The 18,893-nt window shown below is 43.2% G+C and overlaps 1 protein-coding gene across 4 annotated transcripts in view; it reads left to right on the plus strand.

The window, feature by feature from the left end:
- Positions 1–5,549: 5,549 nt before the first annotated feature.
- Positions 5,550–18,893, plus strand: part of SLC22A6 (solute carrier family 22 member 6) — a 118,848-nt gene continuing 105,504 nt past the window's right edge. The window contains exons 1-2 of one of the 4 annotated variants that reach the window (XM_077458544.1): positions 5,550–5,760; positions 14,829–15,739. In XM_077458544.1, coding sequence (XP_077314670.1) covers positions 15,356–15,739 — 384 coding nt within the window. In that variant the 5' untranslated portion in view covers positions 5,550–5,760; positions 14,829–15,355. Of the gene's footprint in view, positions 5,761–14,763; positions 15,740–18,893 lie in introns of all 4 variants that reach the window. The other 3 variants (XM_077458528.1, XM_077458521.1, XM_077458536.1) reach the window with 3 other exon arrangements.

Genomic DNA, 18,893 nt, shown 5'->3' on the forward strand with positions numbered 1-18,893 from the left:
CTGCAAGGCATCGGACTGGAAGGCCGGGACATCAGACTGCAAGGCATCGGACTGGAAGGCCGGGACATCAGACTGCAAGGCATCGGACTGGAAGGCCGGGACATCAGACTGCAAGGCATCAGACTGGAAGGCCGGGACATCAGACTGCAAGGCATCAGACTGGAAGGCCGGGACATCAGACTGCAAGGCATCAGACTGGAAGGCCGGGACATCAGACTGCAAGGCATCAGACTGGAGGGCCGGGACATCAGACTGCAAGGCATCAGACTGGAGGGCCGGGACATCAGACTGCAAGGCATCAGACTGGAAGGCCGGGACATCAGACTGCAAGGCATCAGACTGGAAGGCCGGGACATCAGACTGCAAGGCATCAGACTGGAAGGCCGGGACATCAGACTGCAAGGCATCAGACTGCAAGGCCGGGACATCAGACTGCAAGGCATCAGACTGCAAGGCCGGGACATCAGACTGCAAGGCATCAGACTGGAAGGCCGGGACATCAGACTGCAAGGCATCAGACTGCAAGGCATCAGACTGCAAGGCATCAGACTGCAAGGCCGGGGCATCAGACTGCAAGACATCAGACTGCAAGGCATCAGACTGCAAGGCCGGGACATCAGGCTGGAAGGCGTCAGGCTGGAAGGCCGGGGCAGCAGGCTGGAAGGCATCAGGCTGGAAGGCCGGGGCAGCAGGCTGGAAGGCGTCAGGCTGGAAGGCCGGGGCAGCAGGCTGGAAGGCGTCAGGCTGGAAGGCCGGGGCAGCAGACTGGAAGGCGTCAGGCTGGAAGGCCGGGGCAGCAGGCTGGAAGGCGTCAGGCTGGAAGGCCGGGGCAGCAGGCTGGAAGGCGTCAGGCTGGAAGGCCGGGGCAGCAGGCTGGAAGGCGTCAGGCTGGAAGGCCGGGGCAGCAGGCTGGAAGGCGTCAGGCTGGAAGGCCGGGGCAGCAGGCTGGAAGGCGTCAGGCTGGAAGGCCGGGGCAGCAGGCTGGAAGGTGTCAGGCTGGAAGGCGTCAGGCTGGAAGGCCGGGGCAGCAGGCTGGAAGGCGTCAGGCTGGAAGGCCGGGACAGCAGGCTGGACAACAGGCAGAGACACTGGCACAACAGGCTGAACAGCAGGCATTGGAACATCAGGCGCGGAGGCAGAAGTGGGGGATGACAGAATGGTATGGGTTGGGAAAAACTTCCGTTTCTTTTTGGTTTTAGCAACTGAAGATTTGTATGTGGGTACAGGGCTGTAGGTAGTGGATGCAGCTGGTAAGAGCGAAGAGTGGAAGGATGGTAAAACAGAGGGAGCAGAACTTGAGGGGAGATTCAATGGAACTGATGAAGGCAGCTGAGAAGTAGCAGAGGGGTTAAAGGCTGGGTAGGTACAGCAGGAGGAAACAGGGTACTGGTACTTCATTGGTAGCAGGGTGTATGGGTCAGAAATTGTGGTTGTTGGGGGTAATAGAGAGGAAGATATCCCAGCAGGCTGGTATCTGGACACAGAAATGGGTGGTTGGGAGCTGACAGAAGCTGAGTACAACAAGCTTGACCAGGCCTGTAATAATGGTTGCACAAAATCTGGTTTGCACATGGTTTGTCTGACCAGAGACTGCACTGAATCAATACATGCTGCAAGCACCTGTTTAGGACAAGCTGAGTACTGCTCAAAGAAAAAGGCTGAGTCATCTTCCAACAGCCACACCAAAGACTCTACCTGAGCTGCACTAAAAGGGGGTGTATAGTCATCACCTCCACTAGAGGCATCAGACAGAGCCAACTCTGTACAGATCCAAATCAATGGTTGCACATCCTCAAACAGAAAACTGCCCTGATCAACAAAAACATGGGCTATACGGATACATTCCAGCAGTTGCTCTCTAGTGTATTCACCTAATGTCTGACGACAAAAATCTCTGTCATCTGTTGCCAGAAGCGAAAGATACAGGATATCATCCAGATGCATTTTTCTTGGCAATAGCAAGTGTCCAGATCCTATTCCCAAGTGCAGCCGATCTGTTAGTATGGCTTCAGAATTCTGTCACAGAAGGGATGCCTAACACAGGCATCCAGCGCAGAATAAACAGATCAATGGGCTGCACTGAGGAATGAGGCTCGAAAGGTAAGTGAAAATATAAATATTTATTAAGGAAAAAGGCACACCTGCAAACCAAACAAACACAGCAAACCATAAACAAGCAAGAACACAAATAATACACAGCAAACCATAAACAAGCAAGAACACAAATAATACACAGCAAACCCCAAAACCCTAAACTAACTAACTAACTAACTATATACATGGAAAGGGAACACATATATAACAAGGCAGGGATGAGAGACAAGGGGAACAGGAGGCCAGGTGAAGGAAGCGGAGCCAAGGCAGGGATCAGGGGACAAGTCACAGGTATAGGGAACAGAGTCCAGGACAGGAAGCAAATCAGGAACAGGTCTCAGGCAACAGGTCAGGCAGGGACAAGGCTAGCAGGAAGGATTCTGAAGCAATGAGCCTCAGTGAAGGGCGGGCTTATATACTTCCAAGCCATACCACTTCAGGTGCAGCTGGATTATTAGAATGTCTGTTTGCTGGGAGACACCCGCTGGTGACCACCAGAACTGCAACCTTTGATGGCAAAATAAACAGTGACACCAGCAGGCGATCCCAGCAACAACACCGTTCCTGACATGCTCCTTCGATGAAAGCCAGGCGAAAGGCCGGCATCTGACACAGTGGGGATGCTGGAAAGAGCCGAGAGTGGCAGAAGGAAGAAGCTTCTGGTCGGCACGGCGTTGATGATATAGCAGCGATGCAGCTGCATACTAGAAGCAACCCCCGCTCATACATCCAGCCCGCTCAGTGGAGACAATGACACAGTCACAGGGGGACTTTCCCTCCCACTCCTACACACACTTCAGGCAAATTAGGTGGTCGTGAGGCCCCTGGGAGTGCGAGGCCTAAGGTGACCACCTAATTTGCCTAATTAGAGAGCCGCCTCTGCTCCTCCCCCCCATATGATTAGACTGAAACATTGTCATTTTAAAAAAAAATCACTAGGTATGAGGCTAAAGGAGGGGACTGATCTTTCTCAGACATTTTTGAACACAGCCATGAACTGCACAGGGTCTAGCATGCATATGAAGGCTCTTGTACTATGGTTTCTGTGAATAGTAATAAATATCCGTGGAAAAGTGCAGTGGCTTGGTGGTTAGCACCTCTGCCATTCAACTGTGTGGTCCTTAGTTTGAATCCCAGCCAAGACACTATCTGCTCTGCCTGTGCTTTTGTGGCGTACCTGCTACCTACATTTCCTCACACACACAAAAGACATGCTGGCAAGTTAATTGGTTGTAGTTTGTGTTTGTATATATACATGTGATATAGGGATTGTAAGGTCTTTGAGGGCAGAGACTGATGTCAATTGTTGTGTAAATTGTCAGTGCTGTGTAAATGCCTGTAATAAATATACCTGCATGTGCTTCACTTAACACATTGAAATGCATGCAGTTCACATGAAAAATATATCTGATGCTGGGTCTACCATACGGTGTGTTTGTGTATATAATATATATTGATTCCATAGCTCTATGATCAGTGATTTCATTCCTATTAGAGGCACAGAATGAGTTTGTATGTTTTTACGCCACATCTCTGTGAGCTTCTTTCATGTATATTTTGCTCTAAAATCCAAAATGTACTGGTTCTGGCCAAAAACTGGTTTTAATGTGTGTATGACATTGGTAAAGACAGAGTACGGCTCATATTCTAAGCTCCTTTGAGACCAGGGAATGATAACGGGCTCACAGAAATCTCTGTATAGAAATGTAACAAAAACAATTGAGAACTGTCTGTGATTTTTTTTTTTTTTGCACTAACAAATTCTCAGAAGAAAAAGGGGGTACACCCCAAAAAAAAAAAAACTTGTCCTGAAAATTCAAATGTTAGTACAAATAATAAAATATCACAGACAGTGCTCAGCCATGTTTGTTGCAAATACAAAAGTACAGCTACAACCACTTCAAGCATCTAAAGAAATGTGAAATATGATTGCTTGATATAATTTACTAAAATATGTATATTAAAACGCCTTCCTGCCCACCCAACGTCCCTTGAAAAAGTTCTGAATGCCTGGAGGGCTCAAAAGAATCAGCAGTCATGTGACTGCTGTGATTGGCTATCAAAGTGATCACATGATGAGGAACTGGTCCTGCTGGCTACTGATTGTTAGTCCAGGCCAAGAACAGTATCTAATAGCTCTATTGATAGCACAGAAATATTGTTTGTCCAGTGAGGCATATGTACAGCTGTTGCCACTGCATATATGTGTTATGCAGGCAGCAGGGGTGGACTGACCATTCGGGCACGCGGGCACTGCCCGAGGGCCCCATGCCACTAAGGGGCCCCACCAGGGTTGTCAGCCTCAATAAAACCAGGGACAGTATGTAAAAATCTGTGTTTTTAAAAAAAATCCCAAGATTATAGCTGCCACGCCTCTCCAGTACCTTTTCAGTATGTGTATGTGTATTCTGTGTGTGTATACTGTGTGTGTATATTGTGTGTCTGTGTGTGTATACTGCATACATAATCTATTGCCTGGGGGGCCCCATAATGTCCTATTGCCCAGGGGCCCCATAATCTCCTATTGCCTGGGGGCCCCATGAGTTGTCAGTCCACCCCTGGCAGGCAGCAATAAGTTAAAGAATTTGAACACTTGGGTGGTGGTAAAAGTGGGGCCCTTTTTGGTTTATACACAGAAAGGTTTATTTCTTGGGACACCTTTGCTTGACATTACATCATATTAACCAAAGAATTCAATTATTATATTTTATTTTGCAGCACCACCCCCCATCTCCCTCCTTTATTTTTCGGTGGACACCCGAAGTTGCCATAGAAATTGCTGGCTAGTCCTTTGGGAACTGAATGCCTCGGACCTTTGTGGACCACCACATCTTTAATCGTGCACCCTTCCTCTGCATCTATTTTCAATACTCCAACACAATGGTTGAATCTGCTCTATGTCTGAATAAAAAGAATGACACATACTGTACATTTTTGGACCATAGCTAGAGACTGGCACTATCTTTGCAATTTTGTTTTCAAAATGGAAAAGCAATCAAAGCACAGATTTCTAATCCTCTTACTACATTTCATAATTCATGTTCTTGCCCTAATTACAGAAAATCAAGAGAGAATACTTTAACAATGCACTTCTCTGCATCTTTCAATAGCAAAATGGTTCAATTGTCTGTAGCAGAAGCTTGGATTTCCATTAACAGTAAGATGCAAAGAATAAACAGGCTGTTGAACTATATGTCAGTGAGCTCATGTAATGCAAAATGGAATTTGTGTAGTTATGTAATTCTCTGAATCTCAAGGTATTCTGCTTTATCATATAAAACATACACAACATTTTTTATAACAGTCACTTGCCACCCTTTATACCCCTTGCACTTTGCCCATGTTCCAGTGCATTCCCCACATTTTCCACTTCCCCCTCATTAATCCCCCACTGATTGTAGTGATACTTTAACTCTGCCGGACTCTGACTCTCTATATAATCCTGAACCTCAAGCTCAAATACCTGTACTAGCTGTGCCCTGAGCAACAGCAGCCACGTGTTCTTACTGGCATTCTCCATCAGAAAGGGGCACTAGGCTGAACTTCAAAAGTTCCTAAGCAGATCCTCAATTTTTACTGCTATACTTGTTTCATCTAAAAAACTTTTACCAAAAGTCATCTTGTCACCTGCTTGATGGAACTCTTGACTAACTGCATATGCTGAAGGTAAGATTTTACTGTTAGCTCCAGAGTCACTCTTCAATGAGTATAGTAATATATTGACATTTCATTGTATGACATTATTTTTAATTGTCTAATGTGGTTGTCAAACTCACTCATATCACTTGTATCCATGGTGTAAGCTGAGTACCTGCAGACTGCAGTATACAGATTTACGTATCCTACTCTGCAAAGTCTAATTGTAAGCCATGAAGCACTGTGTACTGCACACAAAGTAAATATTGCCTATTTAAATCTGGTCTGTAGAGTAGCTCAGGTATCTTAAAAGTCATGACTAAACTGAGCATGCTTTAGATAAGTTGTGCACAAACGGCAGGTCAGATTCCACAGGGTACAAGAATCTGTTTTGGGGGTCCTGGGTTTTTTAATACATTGGCACACAGATTATTTTTGTTCCCAGACAAAAGAAAAAAAAAAACTTTTTGCATCACACCTGTAAATGCACAAAGTTGCATAATGTAACAAAATGTATACTCCTTATTGGATTATGGGATTGATTTACTAATTTACAAAGTGTAATTTACTAATTTACAAAGTGTATTTGCACTCTGGAAGTGCAGTTGCTCCAGAGCTTAGTAAATGAACAGAAGCCATGCTGACTTCCATTAATAATGTGTAAGCAAAAATGCTGTGTTTTTATTTTCCTTGCACGTGATTGCGTATTCTTTACAAAGTGAAGCTTTACCTGTGCAAAGTCTTTTTGCCTTTAGTAAATCAACCCCTATATGTCCTTTGACAAAGCATTCTATCTAATGTAGAACTGTCTGGAAAGGAAAGCATTAAAAATTTAGTTTATTACTCCGGTGAAGAGAGTTTGCAAATTCCTATTTTGCTGACTCAGTGGGATGTGAAGCAAATTCTCCATAACAGGAGCACCAATAGCAATTAGAGTTAGACAGGGGTTCTAACCTTTTCAGGCTGGACATGGGATACATTCCCTTCATGCCACCTTCATAGCTGCCGAATATTGCCCTGAACGACTAACATCTGTAAGAAGAGTTACGCTGCTTGCACACCCCCTTTTGTCCTTTCTGCTATTCAGGGACCCTGTGGTACTTTTTTACCACAATGTAACACACTCTGTGATTTGACGGGGAAGATTCTGTCATTCAATCGCTCTCCCTCCATTCACAGAATCATAGAATCAGTGAATGGGCTCTGAATGGCAGAAAGAGAAAAGATGGGCCAGAACTCTTTGTGACTGCTTTCAACTCATACAGCAATAAAAGATAACTACAACTCACCAGTTGCATAGACATTCTATGATGAATCCTTTAATACCAGTTTAATTGCTACTATATTCTTTGCTCTCCTTTGGTGGACAAGGCATTTTTGTGGTTATTTTTTGGACCTGAGTCCAAAAAAAAAAAAAATAGTCACAGCTATTTTTTTATATGTGATTTTTTTTTATACATGTGCACTAAGGGAAGTGATATTGCACGCAGTATTCTGTGATATAAGATTGCTTCGTATATGGGTTTGTATAAAAAGATAACTGCTTAGGGCAATATCCAGTAGCTATGAAGGAAGGAGCAGCAGCCTGCAAGATATTCATCATAAGCCTCCTTTTTATAATTTATATTATTTTTCTAGCCTGTATGCATGGCCAGGGTTGGGCAGGTGCCCTAGATGCAGTGTTTTCATGTCTGGGGGGACAGCTATGCCTAAAAAGGATGCCAGAAAATCCGTCATCCTCTCCTACAATTTAAATCAGTGCCTCTGATCAGCCTTTGACAAGCAGCAGAGCCTTGTAGAAAAACGTGTTTCAGCCTATAAGGCCTTAGTCATAAGACATACGACGAATGCCTTATCGACTGAAATGAGTCAACTGACCTAATATGCCTTTGTTCACCGTGGCTATTTAATAAAATGAAGAAAATTTTAAGAGCAACAACCGGAGTGCGGATCATTTTTTCTAGATTACTCTACTCAGCCAGCGACTGGGGATCGACCACCTGGAAGCTCTGCTATCTATGTAGTGTATGGGTAGTAGCACTGACTTTTCTGTTTAAGCAGCAGAGCCCACCCCCCGTTCTCCAGCAGGCTGCCTGCTGCAATATCAATCTGTGCTGCTGAATTGCGAGAGGAGGAGTTGTATGTGCCCAAAGACATTTAGTTGCTAAATTGCTTGCAAGCTCCCTGATAGAGATGTGCTGACAGCTTTGCAATCATGTTAATACACCACAGTTCAGGCAGACTGTCTGCAGCACAATGTCTCTCACTCCAAAAATAAAACAGCTGCAAATACACTGAACCCCTATCCAGCAATTCAGCCATAGTGCAGGGTGGGATATCTTGGCAAGTGGGACAATAGCGGGCCCTGCCGTTGGTCCAGGCTGACCAGCATCAAGGATTACTACTGGAAACAGTTTTGGCTTTGCTGACATCCTCTGTGAAAATCAGCAGCACCAGATCTGGAGGAAAAGCTCTATGCCCCCGTACACACGGTCGGACATCCTGCCAACCAAATCCGTCGGATTTTGTCCGACGGATTGTGTCTGAAACTGTTGCATACACACGGTCGGACAAAGTTGTCGAAAAATCCAATCTTTCAGAACGTGATGACGTAATTTCGTTACGATGGGACTACGGTCAGGCTAGTAGCCAATAGCTTTGATGTAGTAATTTGATCTGAGCATGCGTGGCACTTGGTCCGATCGGAATTCTCTACACATGTTCGGAGTATGTCCTATCGGACCAATTTGTCGGAAAATATTTCCAACAAGTTGGAAAATTTGGTCCAACAGATATTCCGACGGAAACAGTCCGATGCATACCACACACAGTTGGATTATCCGACAACACGGTCCGATAGGACACATTCCGATGGATGTGTACGGGGGCTTAAGCATACACACTGTGTGATTTTCTGCTGATTTTTGTCTTCAGATTTACCAAAACCATGTAGTGCAAGGGCCTGTCTGATTGCATACAAATTGAAACAAAACGCCTAAGGTTTGACCACATATTATATGGTTTTGGTAAATCTGAAGGATAAAATCAGCAGAAAATTTGATAGTGTGTACGGGGCTTTAGAGTCAAAAGTCTGGTGAACAGAATATGCCTCCTCTGGAAGTTAATGGCAACACTGATGAGGTCCACTAGTGACACTTCCCTCTATCCTTCCTTCTTTACAGTCCACCCCCTCTCCTAGTCACAGTGACTCCCTGTCTCCTTAAATCTCCCCCCATACCACCTCACCTTCTCTCCTCTAGTCACAGTGCCTCCCACTCATCTCCAGGGCACTTTACCTCTCTGCAAATGATCTACCCTTCCAGATCACAGAAACTCTGAATCGTTTCCTCCTCATACCATTTGCATATCTCCATTCTACCCATATTTTACTTCCCTTGGGAATGAGGTGCATTTCGGCATCTTTGCCTGGAGCGCTACATGACCTTGTTCTAGTACTGTCTGTATGTGCCGGGCAATTTGATTAGTCGGTTTGTTCATCCAAAACTGATTTTTCATAAATATATATCTATATATACAGTATCTCACAAAAGTGAGTTCACCCCTCACATTTTTGTAAATATTTTATTATATCTTTCCACTGAAGAAATTACACTTTGCTACAATGTAAAGTAGTGAGTGTACAGCTCGTATAACAGTGTAAATTTTGCTGTGCCCTCAAAATAACTCAACACATAGCCATTAATATCTAAACGACTGGCAGCAAAAGTGAGTACACCCCTAAGTGAAAATGTCCAAATTGTGCCCAAAGTGTCAATATTTTGTGTGGCCACTATTATTTTACAGCACTGCCTTAACCCTTCTGGGCATGGAGTTTACCAGAGCTTAACAGGTTGCCACTGGAGTGCTCTTGCACTCCTCCATGAAGACTTCACGGAGCTGGGGGATGTTAGAGACCTTGGGCTCCTCCACCTTCCATTTGACGATGCCCCACAGATGCTCAGTATGGTTTAGGTCTGGAGACATGCTTGGCCAGTCCATCACCTTTACCCTCATATTCTTCAGCAAGGCAGAGGACATCTTGGAGGTGTGTTTGAGGTCGTTATCATGTTTGAATACTGCCCTGCGGCCCAGTCCCCGGAGGTAGGGGATCATGCTCTGCTTCAGTATGTCACAGTACATGTTGACATTCATGGTTCCCTCAATGAACTGTAGCTCCCCAGTGCCGGCTGCACTCATGCAGCCCCAGACCATGACACTCCCACCACCATGCTTGACTGTAGGCAAGACACACTTGTCTTTGTACTCCTCACCTGGTTGCCACCACACATGCTTGACACCATCTGAACCAAATAAGTTCATCATGGTCTCATTAGACCACAGGACATGGTTCCAGTAATCCATGTTCTTAGTCTACTTGTCTTCAGCAAACTGTTTGCAGGCTTTCTTGTGAATCATCTTTAGAAGAGGCTTCCTTCTGGGATGACAGCCATGCAGACCAATTTGATGCAGTGTGTGGTGTATGGTCAGAGCAATGACAGGCAGACCTCTCAACCCTTTAACTTCTGCAGCAATGCTGGCAGCACTCATACATCTATTTCCAAAAGACAACCTCTGGATATGATGCTGAGCATGTGCACTCAACTTCTTTGGTAAACCATGGCGAGGCCTGTTCTGAGTGGAACCTGTCCTGTTAAACCACTGTATGGTCTTGGCCATCATGCTGCAGCTCAGTTTCAGGGTCTTGGCAATCTTCTTATAGCCTAGGCCAGAGCAACAACTCTTTTTTTCAGATCCTCCGAGAGTTCTTTGCCATGATGTGGCATGTTGAACTTCCAGTGACCAGTGAGAGAGTGAGAGCGATAACACCAAATCTAACACACCTGCTCCTTATTCACACCTGAGACCTTGTAACACTAATGAGTCACATGACACCGGGGAGGGAAAATGGCTAATTTGGCCCAATTTGGACATTTTCACTTAGGGGTGTAGTCACTTTTGTTGCCAGCGATTTAGACATTATTGGCTATGTGTTGAGTTATTTTGAGGGAACAGCAAATTTATGATCTGACCACAATTGTATAAGGTAAGGCCCTCCTTGATTGAATATAAATAAAAAAGGATTGCTTAAAAATGTCCTTGGACTATATAGCTACTAGTAAATCAAACAATTGTACAATACAATTATAATGTGTGTGTCCAACTTTACATCTGCTCCATGAGTTGGAGCATTCTCCCTCATTCAGGTACAATGCCCATATTTGTCAATCGACTCCCATGCTACTGAACAAGGTATCTAATTATTCCTGATAGATTTGTTTTGGGTGGACTGAGTTCTTCAACCACTTCCAATCATACAAAGTTCTTGTATTCATAGGAAGCCCTACACATCCCCTTAAGAAGACCTACTATAAGGCCTGCATGTGACTGATGCAGTGATAATTTTAAGAGCTGTGTAGCCATAAAGGAATGAAAAAAATGTTAAACTGCAGCAGACATTTTATATTCACAGATTTTGGCAGTGGCAAGCGGGAAAGCAGGAAGGGCACTTCTGCATATAAATATGTAGGGTGATCTTGATTAAAGAGGCTGTAAGTAGCTTGCTTTCATGTCCAACAGAGCCCCAAAAACCTTAAAATAGATCTATTATGAGGAAAATAGCTGCCATTACCCAGACAGCAAGCAAGTGAGCTGTATTTGGAAATGACTTGCTAAGCTATTGCTAGACTTTTCAGGGTTCACAAGTTTGTTGCACAATTGCAACAAGTCCAAATTGCATGACTCCAGATCAACTTCCTTTGCAAACATTCTGCAAGTCTTCTGCAAGTCCTGGTTCAGTTATGTTGTACAATAGTCATCCCACCACAGGGGTCACTGTGGTGTTTTCACAAAACATACTATTTCCCTACAGTGCATTGCATTCTTTAACCACTTCAGCCCTGGAAGAATTTACCCTCTTCCTGACCAGAGCACGATTTGCGATTCGGCACTGCGTCGCTTTAACTGTCAATTGCGCAGTTGTGCGATGTGGCTCCCAAACAAAATTGATGTCCTTCTTTTCCCACAAATAGAGATTTCTTTTGGTGGTATTTGATCACCCCTGCGGTTTTTATTTTTTGTGCTATAAACAAAAAAGAGCGACAATATTGAAAAAAAAGCATTATTTTTTACTTTTTGCTATAATAAATATCCCCCAAAAATATATAAAAAAACATTTATTTTCCTCAGTTTAGGCCGATACGTATTCTTCTACATATTTTTGGTAAAAAAACGCAATAAGCGATTATTGATTGGTGTGCGCAAAAGTTATACAAAATAGGGGATAGTTTTATGGCATTTTAATTAATATATATATATATATATATATATATTTTAAATGGCAGCGATCAGTGATTTTTATCATGACTGCGACATTATGGTGGACACATCGGACATTTTTGACACATTTTTGGGACCATTGTCATTTATACAGCAATCAGTGCTATACAAATGCACTGATTCCTGTGTAAATGACACTGGCAGTGAAGGGGTTAACCCCTATGTGGCAGTGTAGGGGTTAAGTGTGTCCTAGGGGTGTGTTGCTAACTGTGGGGGCATGGCTGTGTTTTACAGATCACTGATCTCTGCTCCAATCAAAGAGAGCAGAGATCAGTGTCACTTGTTGCTAGGCAGAACAGGGAGATGCTGTTTACATCGGCATCTCCCCGTTCTTCCTCTTTGTGAGGCGATCCCGGGTATCCACACTGTGATCGAGTCCGCAAGCTTCCCACGGTCGCGCGAGCGTGCAGCCAGGGCCGCTCGTGCCCCCGCCGCCTCTTAAAGGGCAACGTGCAGGTACATGATTTTGCCTGTATATGCCCTTCTGCCGACGTATATCGGCATGAGGCAGTTGGGAAGCGGTTAAAGGGCAGCTGAATGCCAACTGCCCACTCAATGCAATGCATTGTGGAAGAGAAGTATTAGTGTAATATGTATGGCTGTGAGGGCAGAAGGAGGTGATTGGTGCAACTTTTCTCAGTAGCAGAGGATGCTGTTAACTTTCACAGCACCAGAAGACAGCCGCTCAGGGCAGTCTCTGGTGGCTCTTAAGGAGGCATGGCATGCAACAGGAAATCTTTACCAAAAGCAGCATCTTACTTGGAACCTTGGGTACTTTATACCTGCCATAAATAAGGAGTGTTACTATAAGTACATAGTTCTATATGCTTTACAATTAGATGTCGGAGTAAGATTATTTCATGTTTGCATGTACTCAATATTAATGACACCATTTGTAATGGCTGTAATTTCACTTTAAAGTAATTGTAAAGGCTTGTTTTAAAAAAAAATAACAAACATGTTATACTTACCTCCTCTGTGCAGTTGGTTTTGCACAGAGCAGTCCAGCTCCTAGCACCTCCCTCCTTCGAGTGCCCCTCAGACAGAAGCTTGCTACAGGGGTCCCCCCAGCCCAGACAGAGCTTCATGTATCCATTCAGACACAGAGCCCCGGCCTGGCCCCGCCCCTCTCTCCCAGATTGGCTGACTGACATTGATTGACAGCCAATAGTGCTGCTGCTCTGTCTCAGCCAATCAGGAGGAGTGTACTGGATAGCTGAGGGAATCGTGGACATCACTGGAGAGAGAATGAGCTCAGGTAGGTAAATGGGGGGTGCTAGGGAGGCTGTTACACACAGAAGGTTTTTTTTATCCTAATGCATAGATTGCATTAAGAAAAAAAACCTTCTGCCTTTACAACTTCTTTAACAAGGATGTGCTATATAAACCTCAAATCCAAGATGACCTTAGATTTCAATGTTTAAGTATTTTGAATTAATATGGTTTAAAGGAAACCTGTATTGAGGAAAACATAGAGAATTCCTTTCCTGGCCCTCTGGAACTTCTATTTGGCTGGCTGTCTAGGCTTCAATACCATTGGATTTAGGCTGGGTTCACATTAGCTGTGACCGCGGCTCACAGTAGGGGGTCCGCTGCATCCCTGTTTTCCATTTCAGGGGCAAATCAGGTCCAAATTTTTGCCATAATTGGACCTGAAACGGAGCAAAAGATGCCCAGGACCCTTTTCCAGCATGTTCCGTGGCTGTCCCGGAGATGTGTTTACCAGCTTCATTGAGAGACGGTCACATTCTCATGCAAATTGGATGCTGGAAACCGCAAGTGTGAACCCAGCCTTACTGACTTTCGAGCAAGCAAAGCCAAAATTCCTGCTGTGCATTTTTATTTCAGATCAATTACTCAGTATGACAGCCAGGCAGCTAGCATTTTCAGAGGGAAGGTCAGGATTTGTAGCCACTATTATTATTCCCAGTATTTTGCAAATTTTTTGTTATTTTTTTATATGTGAAGAGATTTCCCTGTTTAAAGCGGAGGTCCACCCTAAAGTGGACCTTCCGCTCATCGGAGCCCTCCCCCCCTCCGGTGCCACAATCGGCACCTTTCAGGGGGGTGGGGGGTGCAGTTACCTGGATAATCCAGGTAACTGCACCCACTTCCGGGATAGCTCTCTGCGGAAAGGGGCGTAACGTACGCCCCTTTCCGCAAGTGCCCGCCCCTTCCCGCAAGTGCCCCGCTGCCTGCTGGGAAACACACAGATCCCAGAGGCAGCAGGGAGCGTCCTTATTGCGCAGCGCGATTCGCGCATGCGCAGTAGGGAACCGGGAAATGAAGCCGAAAGGCTCCATTTCCTGATTCCCATACCCAAGATGGCGGCGGCAGGACCCGACAGGCGACCTAGAGATCGGCTTCGGGTGCCGACATCGCGGGCGCGCTGGACAGGTAAGTGTCACTATTTTAAAAGTCAGCAGCTGCAGTATTTGTAGCTGCTGGCTTTAAAAAAAAAAAAAAACGCGGAGTCCCGGTGGACTCCCGCTTTAAATCAACTGAGAAATCATCCATCACAATCAGCACAGGTAGTGGAGGGTTGGAGTAAAACGCAGTGGGGGTTTCTGGGAAATTATGTAAGTCATATATAAACAGTAGATTTTTATATGTCATAGTCACTTAAGTTAAAACCATTCACATGAAGTTCCCTTTAAACATTGTTGAATTAATAATCTTCTTTGTTTTGTGATTTAGTTGAACTAATTTTTTTGAAGTTTTTCAAGAAACTGACCACAATCTTTAATCACTTTTTCTTCAAGAAGAAAGATATTTTATAATCAACGAAAGTCACCGCCTTGACGCTGAAAAGGTTAACAAAGGAAATTACTTTCCAAGACAAAACATTAACTCAAGCACTGAACGCGATATTTTGCCTAAATTGGTGCGGAAAACAAAATTATGAACGCCCATTACAAAGAGATGAAAATCTAAAGAAAATTCAAAGATTATCTATGAAACTACAGTGCTTATCAAAGAGTTTTTATAAGGGTTTCCAATACTCAAAGAATAAAGAACATAATTCTGAGCGAGAAGAGAGGATTTCATTATAATCCTGTTTAAGAATGCCTGTGGAAATGCTGGCATGAGTTCCTCAGAAAACAGAATATAAAAAAACAGTGAATTTTCTCCAGCATTGTTCTGTCCTCTGTGCTGTGCTGTGGAAAAGTTATTGTTGAACTCCAATCTCAAGAGGAAAAACAACGTTATCTACAGTTAAAATAAAGACCATTTTTTCCATATTTGGGTGGTGAAAGTGATTAGGGAGGTCAAAGTTGAGTTATCAGCCATGGCATTTGCAGATCTTTTGGAAAAAGCTGGAGGCATGGGACGGTTCCAGATCATACACGTTACATTACTAAGCATTCCCATATTGTTGATGGCCAGCCATAACCTTCTCCAGAACTTCAGTGCTGCAATTCCAAGCCACAAATGCAAAATAAATGACACTGGGGTTGTTAACAGCAGTACTGAAAGCGAGGGTTGGGTGGGGGTCTTCATACCACAGAATGATCAGGGGAGGCCTGAGTCCTGTCTGGAGTTTGTTGACATACAGTGGAGAATGGTGGATTCCAACAGCACATGGCATAATACTACAGATACAGAAACAAGATCCTGCACAAATGGTTGGGAGTATGATCGGAATGAGTTCAGCTCAACCATAATCACTGAAGTAAGTGTATGGGTGATATAGTTCTGAAATGTTGCACAGTTAGAATGTATACTGCTCAACTGAAAAGCACTCAAAACATCTGTACAAACTAAATTGATATTTCAGTTAACAGAGAACAGTAGCATTATTATCCCACTGGTTCCCTATAGTCTTTGGTAACTCGTTAATGTCTCTCCATTACATTGTACCATCATCAAATATAGCTTTAGGTGACCTAACCTTCTGATGCCTCAACTACAAAAATCTCCAAAGCTTTGCAGTGCCTTTATGGCCGAAGACTCATTAGTAGGCGTGAGCTTTCTTTTCACATTTGTGGAAAATTGTGGACAGACATGGCCATATCTAAAAGATTGAGATGTTAAATGCTTAAATTATTTCCAGAATTTTTAAAGCACTGAATTATTACACAGTGAAGTACAGAAAACATAGATCCTTTGACATTAACCCTTGTTCCTCAAAGTAGCTCACAATTAAATACCCCCGCAACAATAACATACACAGAAGGGGCAGTTTCAGAGGAAGCCAATTAACCTATCACTATGTTTTCGGACTTTGGGAGGAGAGCCACAAAATCCTCAAACACCATGTAGAGAGTGTCTTGGGAGAGATTTAAGCACAGATGAGCAAGGCAATCTCTTAACTTGCAGAAAATTTTATAATTTGGCCAAGAGGCAACATGTTTTGCAAATGTGCTTGATTCTTCTAGTAACTGGATAAGTGGTCAAAAATCTCACTTCAATTTAGGTGGTCCAAAAAAGGAGTTTCACATTCCCGATACAGGGGTGACCTCTGGTCTTAACATGCTCTTTGATTATTTGAATTCCTAAAATGATAACCCTTCATGTTGATTCATATTACTTCTTTAGCTGGCTAAAAACACAAGCAAGGATTCTGATTGCCCCTGCAGTATTGAAAGCAGGATTCTTATTGCACCCCACTAGGTAGCTGGAGGCTAATTAGGGTGCAGGAGTTATAGCCCCGTTTGGCCTGTTTGGCTGCTTTGCCAGCCTACAAACAAAATAGCAAACTGAAAATCCGAAACCAGCACTAACAAATATAAATTCTGTGTACTGCTAAATACAGTAAGTTATTATTTAAAATAGAAAACTGATCATTGCTCCTTTGTGGTAAATGATCCACTATTTATGCTGGGAGAAAAGAATATGCTCACAGCAGTGCAAATTATGAGATGTTCTCCCACAATTTAGTGGTGGAGCAGATTTTCTATTATTTACTTGTATTGCAGGAGTTTGACTCAAGGACAGGAAATCCTGCACAAATTATACGCTTACACTGACAAACGTAGTAATAAAGTCACAACTGCTCTCAGGTTTCTTCTACATTTGACCTAAATTTTATCAGCAGTGGTAGTGTTTTATCTTTTTATCTCTGTATGCAGAGCGATTAATAGTAGACTAATCTTAAACAGCCTAGTCTGCAGAAAATGCCTAATTTAAACTTAGTGTATAAAAGCACATTGATCTTTACGACACATACATATCGTCACATGTCAAAAATCACTTTCTTTCAGGATTTTAGTATATAATTAATTATAAAGCAATTAAAAGTAATATACAATATATATATATATATATATATATATATATATATATATATATATATATATATATATAAATATACTATATACTATATATATGAATACAAAGAAAGGGGTTGAACAGTATTATGAAAAAGCCGAACCCTATCTTAGTATAGAGAACCTATTTAGAAGTAGGGTCAACCTTTTCCTTCAGAACAGCTGTAATCCTTCCTGGAATGCTGGAATATAAGTCCGGAGTTATGTGTAGTAGGATTTTGCACTGTTCTGTATGAAAAAAGTCTCTAGTTCATTGAAGGTGGTGAACATCTACTTTACCATCTTTTTCTTAAACTTCCTATAAATGTTTTATAGAATTTAGGTCTGGAAACTGTAAAAGATTTAGGACATGTTTGATTACAAAGAAATTAGCTATTCCCACCACACACCTTAATGGAAATGGCCATAGTAGCTAGGCTGTTTTAGCTATAGGCATTGCATTATTTAAAAAAATATATATTTTACTAGTACATCTAACAAAGTCCAGAGCTTTATTCAAACATCAAAAAATCACATCGCAAATAAGAAACATTTCAGAGCCATGCAGAGCCCCTTTATCAGATTTGCTTGACAATTTGTTTAGCAGTTGGCACATGGGCATTTTTATTCTGGCATTGGGAACATGGCCTTTCAAAGTTCTTTAACTTTCTTGGCTAATGCAGAACATGCACCAGAACCAATGAATCCAGAAAGATTCAGAAAAATATTTTAGATACAAATCGTAACAATAATACATCTTGTTACAGAGATGTACTTGCTTCAGCAGCCTCTTTACATCATTTCTCTGCCTCTTCCCAGCTTCTTGATGGTAACAATAATGAACCATGCAAAATGCCTGCTTGCGTGCCTACTTGTAGCCTTTATCGGGTGCAGGGGAGATCCCATGTAAAGAAGTAACTAAATAGGGGCCATTGTGACAGGATTTTTTAACTGGTTCCTGACCGACTCACGTACTTATACTGTGGCACAATGGCACCACTGGATGAAACCCCATACGGGGGCGAGGTCCCCTTTAAGAGCCACCAGAGGGTGCACGCGTGTTGCCGGAGGCACGTGCGTGCACCCGCTGCATGACGGGGGACCCAGTGCCACACACGATCACATACATGAGAACCAGCATGGGGATTTGTGTGTGTAAATACACAAATCCCTGTTCTGTCAGGGGAGAGGAGACATATTGTTTGTTCTTACTAAGTAGGAACAACAATATGTCTCCTCCCTCAGTCAGTCCTATCCCCATACAGTTAGAACACATCTAGGAAACATCTATCTACAGACTCCCTTTACCTAGGCAGTTGTTTGGTAAAGGTGAACTAACCCTTTACCAAATATGGTGAAATTTGACTTATCACAGAGTATTATATATTTCACTGCTCAGAAGTCTATCCTACATTGTCCAAAAAAACAAACAAAACATCACTGCAGTTATTGTTGATCTGCTGACTTTACAGATCCCTTTCTGTGCTTAGTCATTTCTGTGCCCAGCGAAGTCTTATAGACTGTTATCCTCTATGCAGTACGTGCAGCAGAATGAGACTTAACTCTTACAGAAAACAA

This window comes from Lithobates pipiens, unplaced genomic scaffold, assembly GCF_037356315.1.
Source record: "Lithobates pipiens isolate NorthernLeopardFrog02 unplaced genomic scaffold, aLitPip1_a1.2 Scaffold_10, whole genome shotgun sequence".
NCBI classification, from domain to species: Eukaryota; Metazoa; Chordata; class Amphibia; order Anura; family Ranidae; genus Lithobates; species Lithobates pipiens.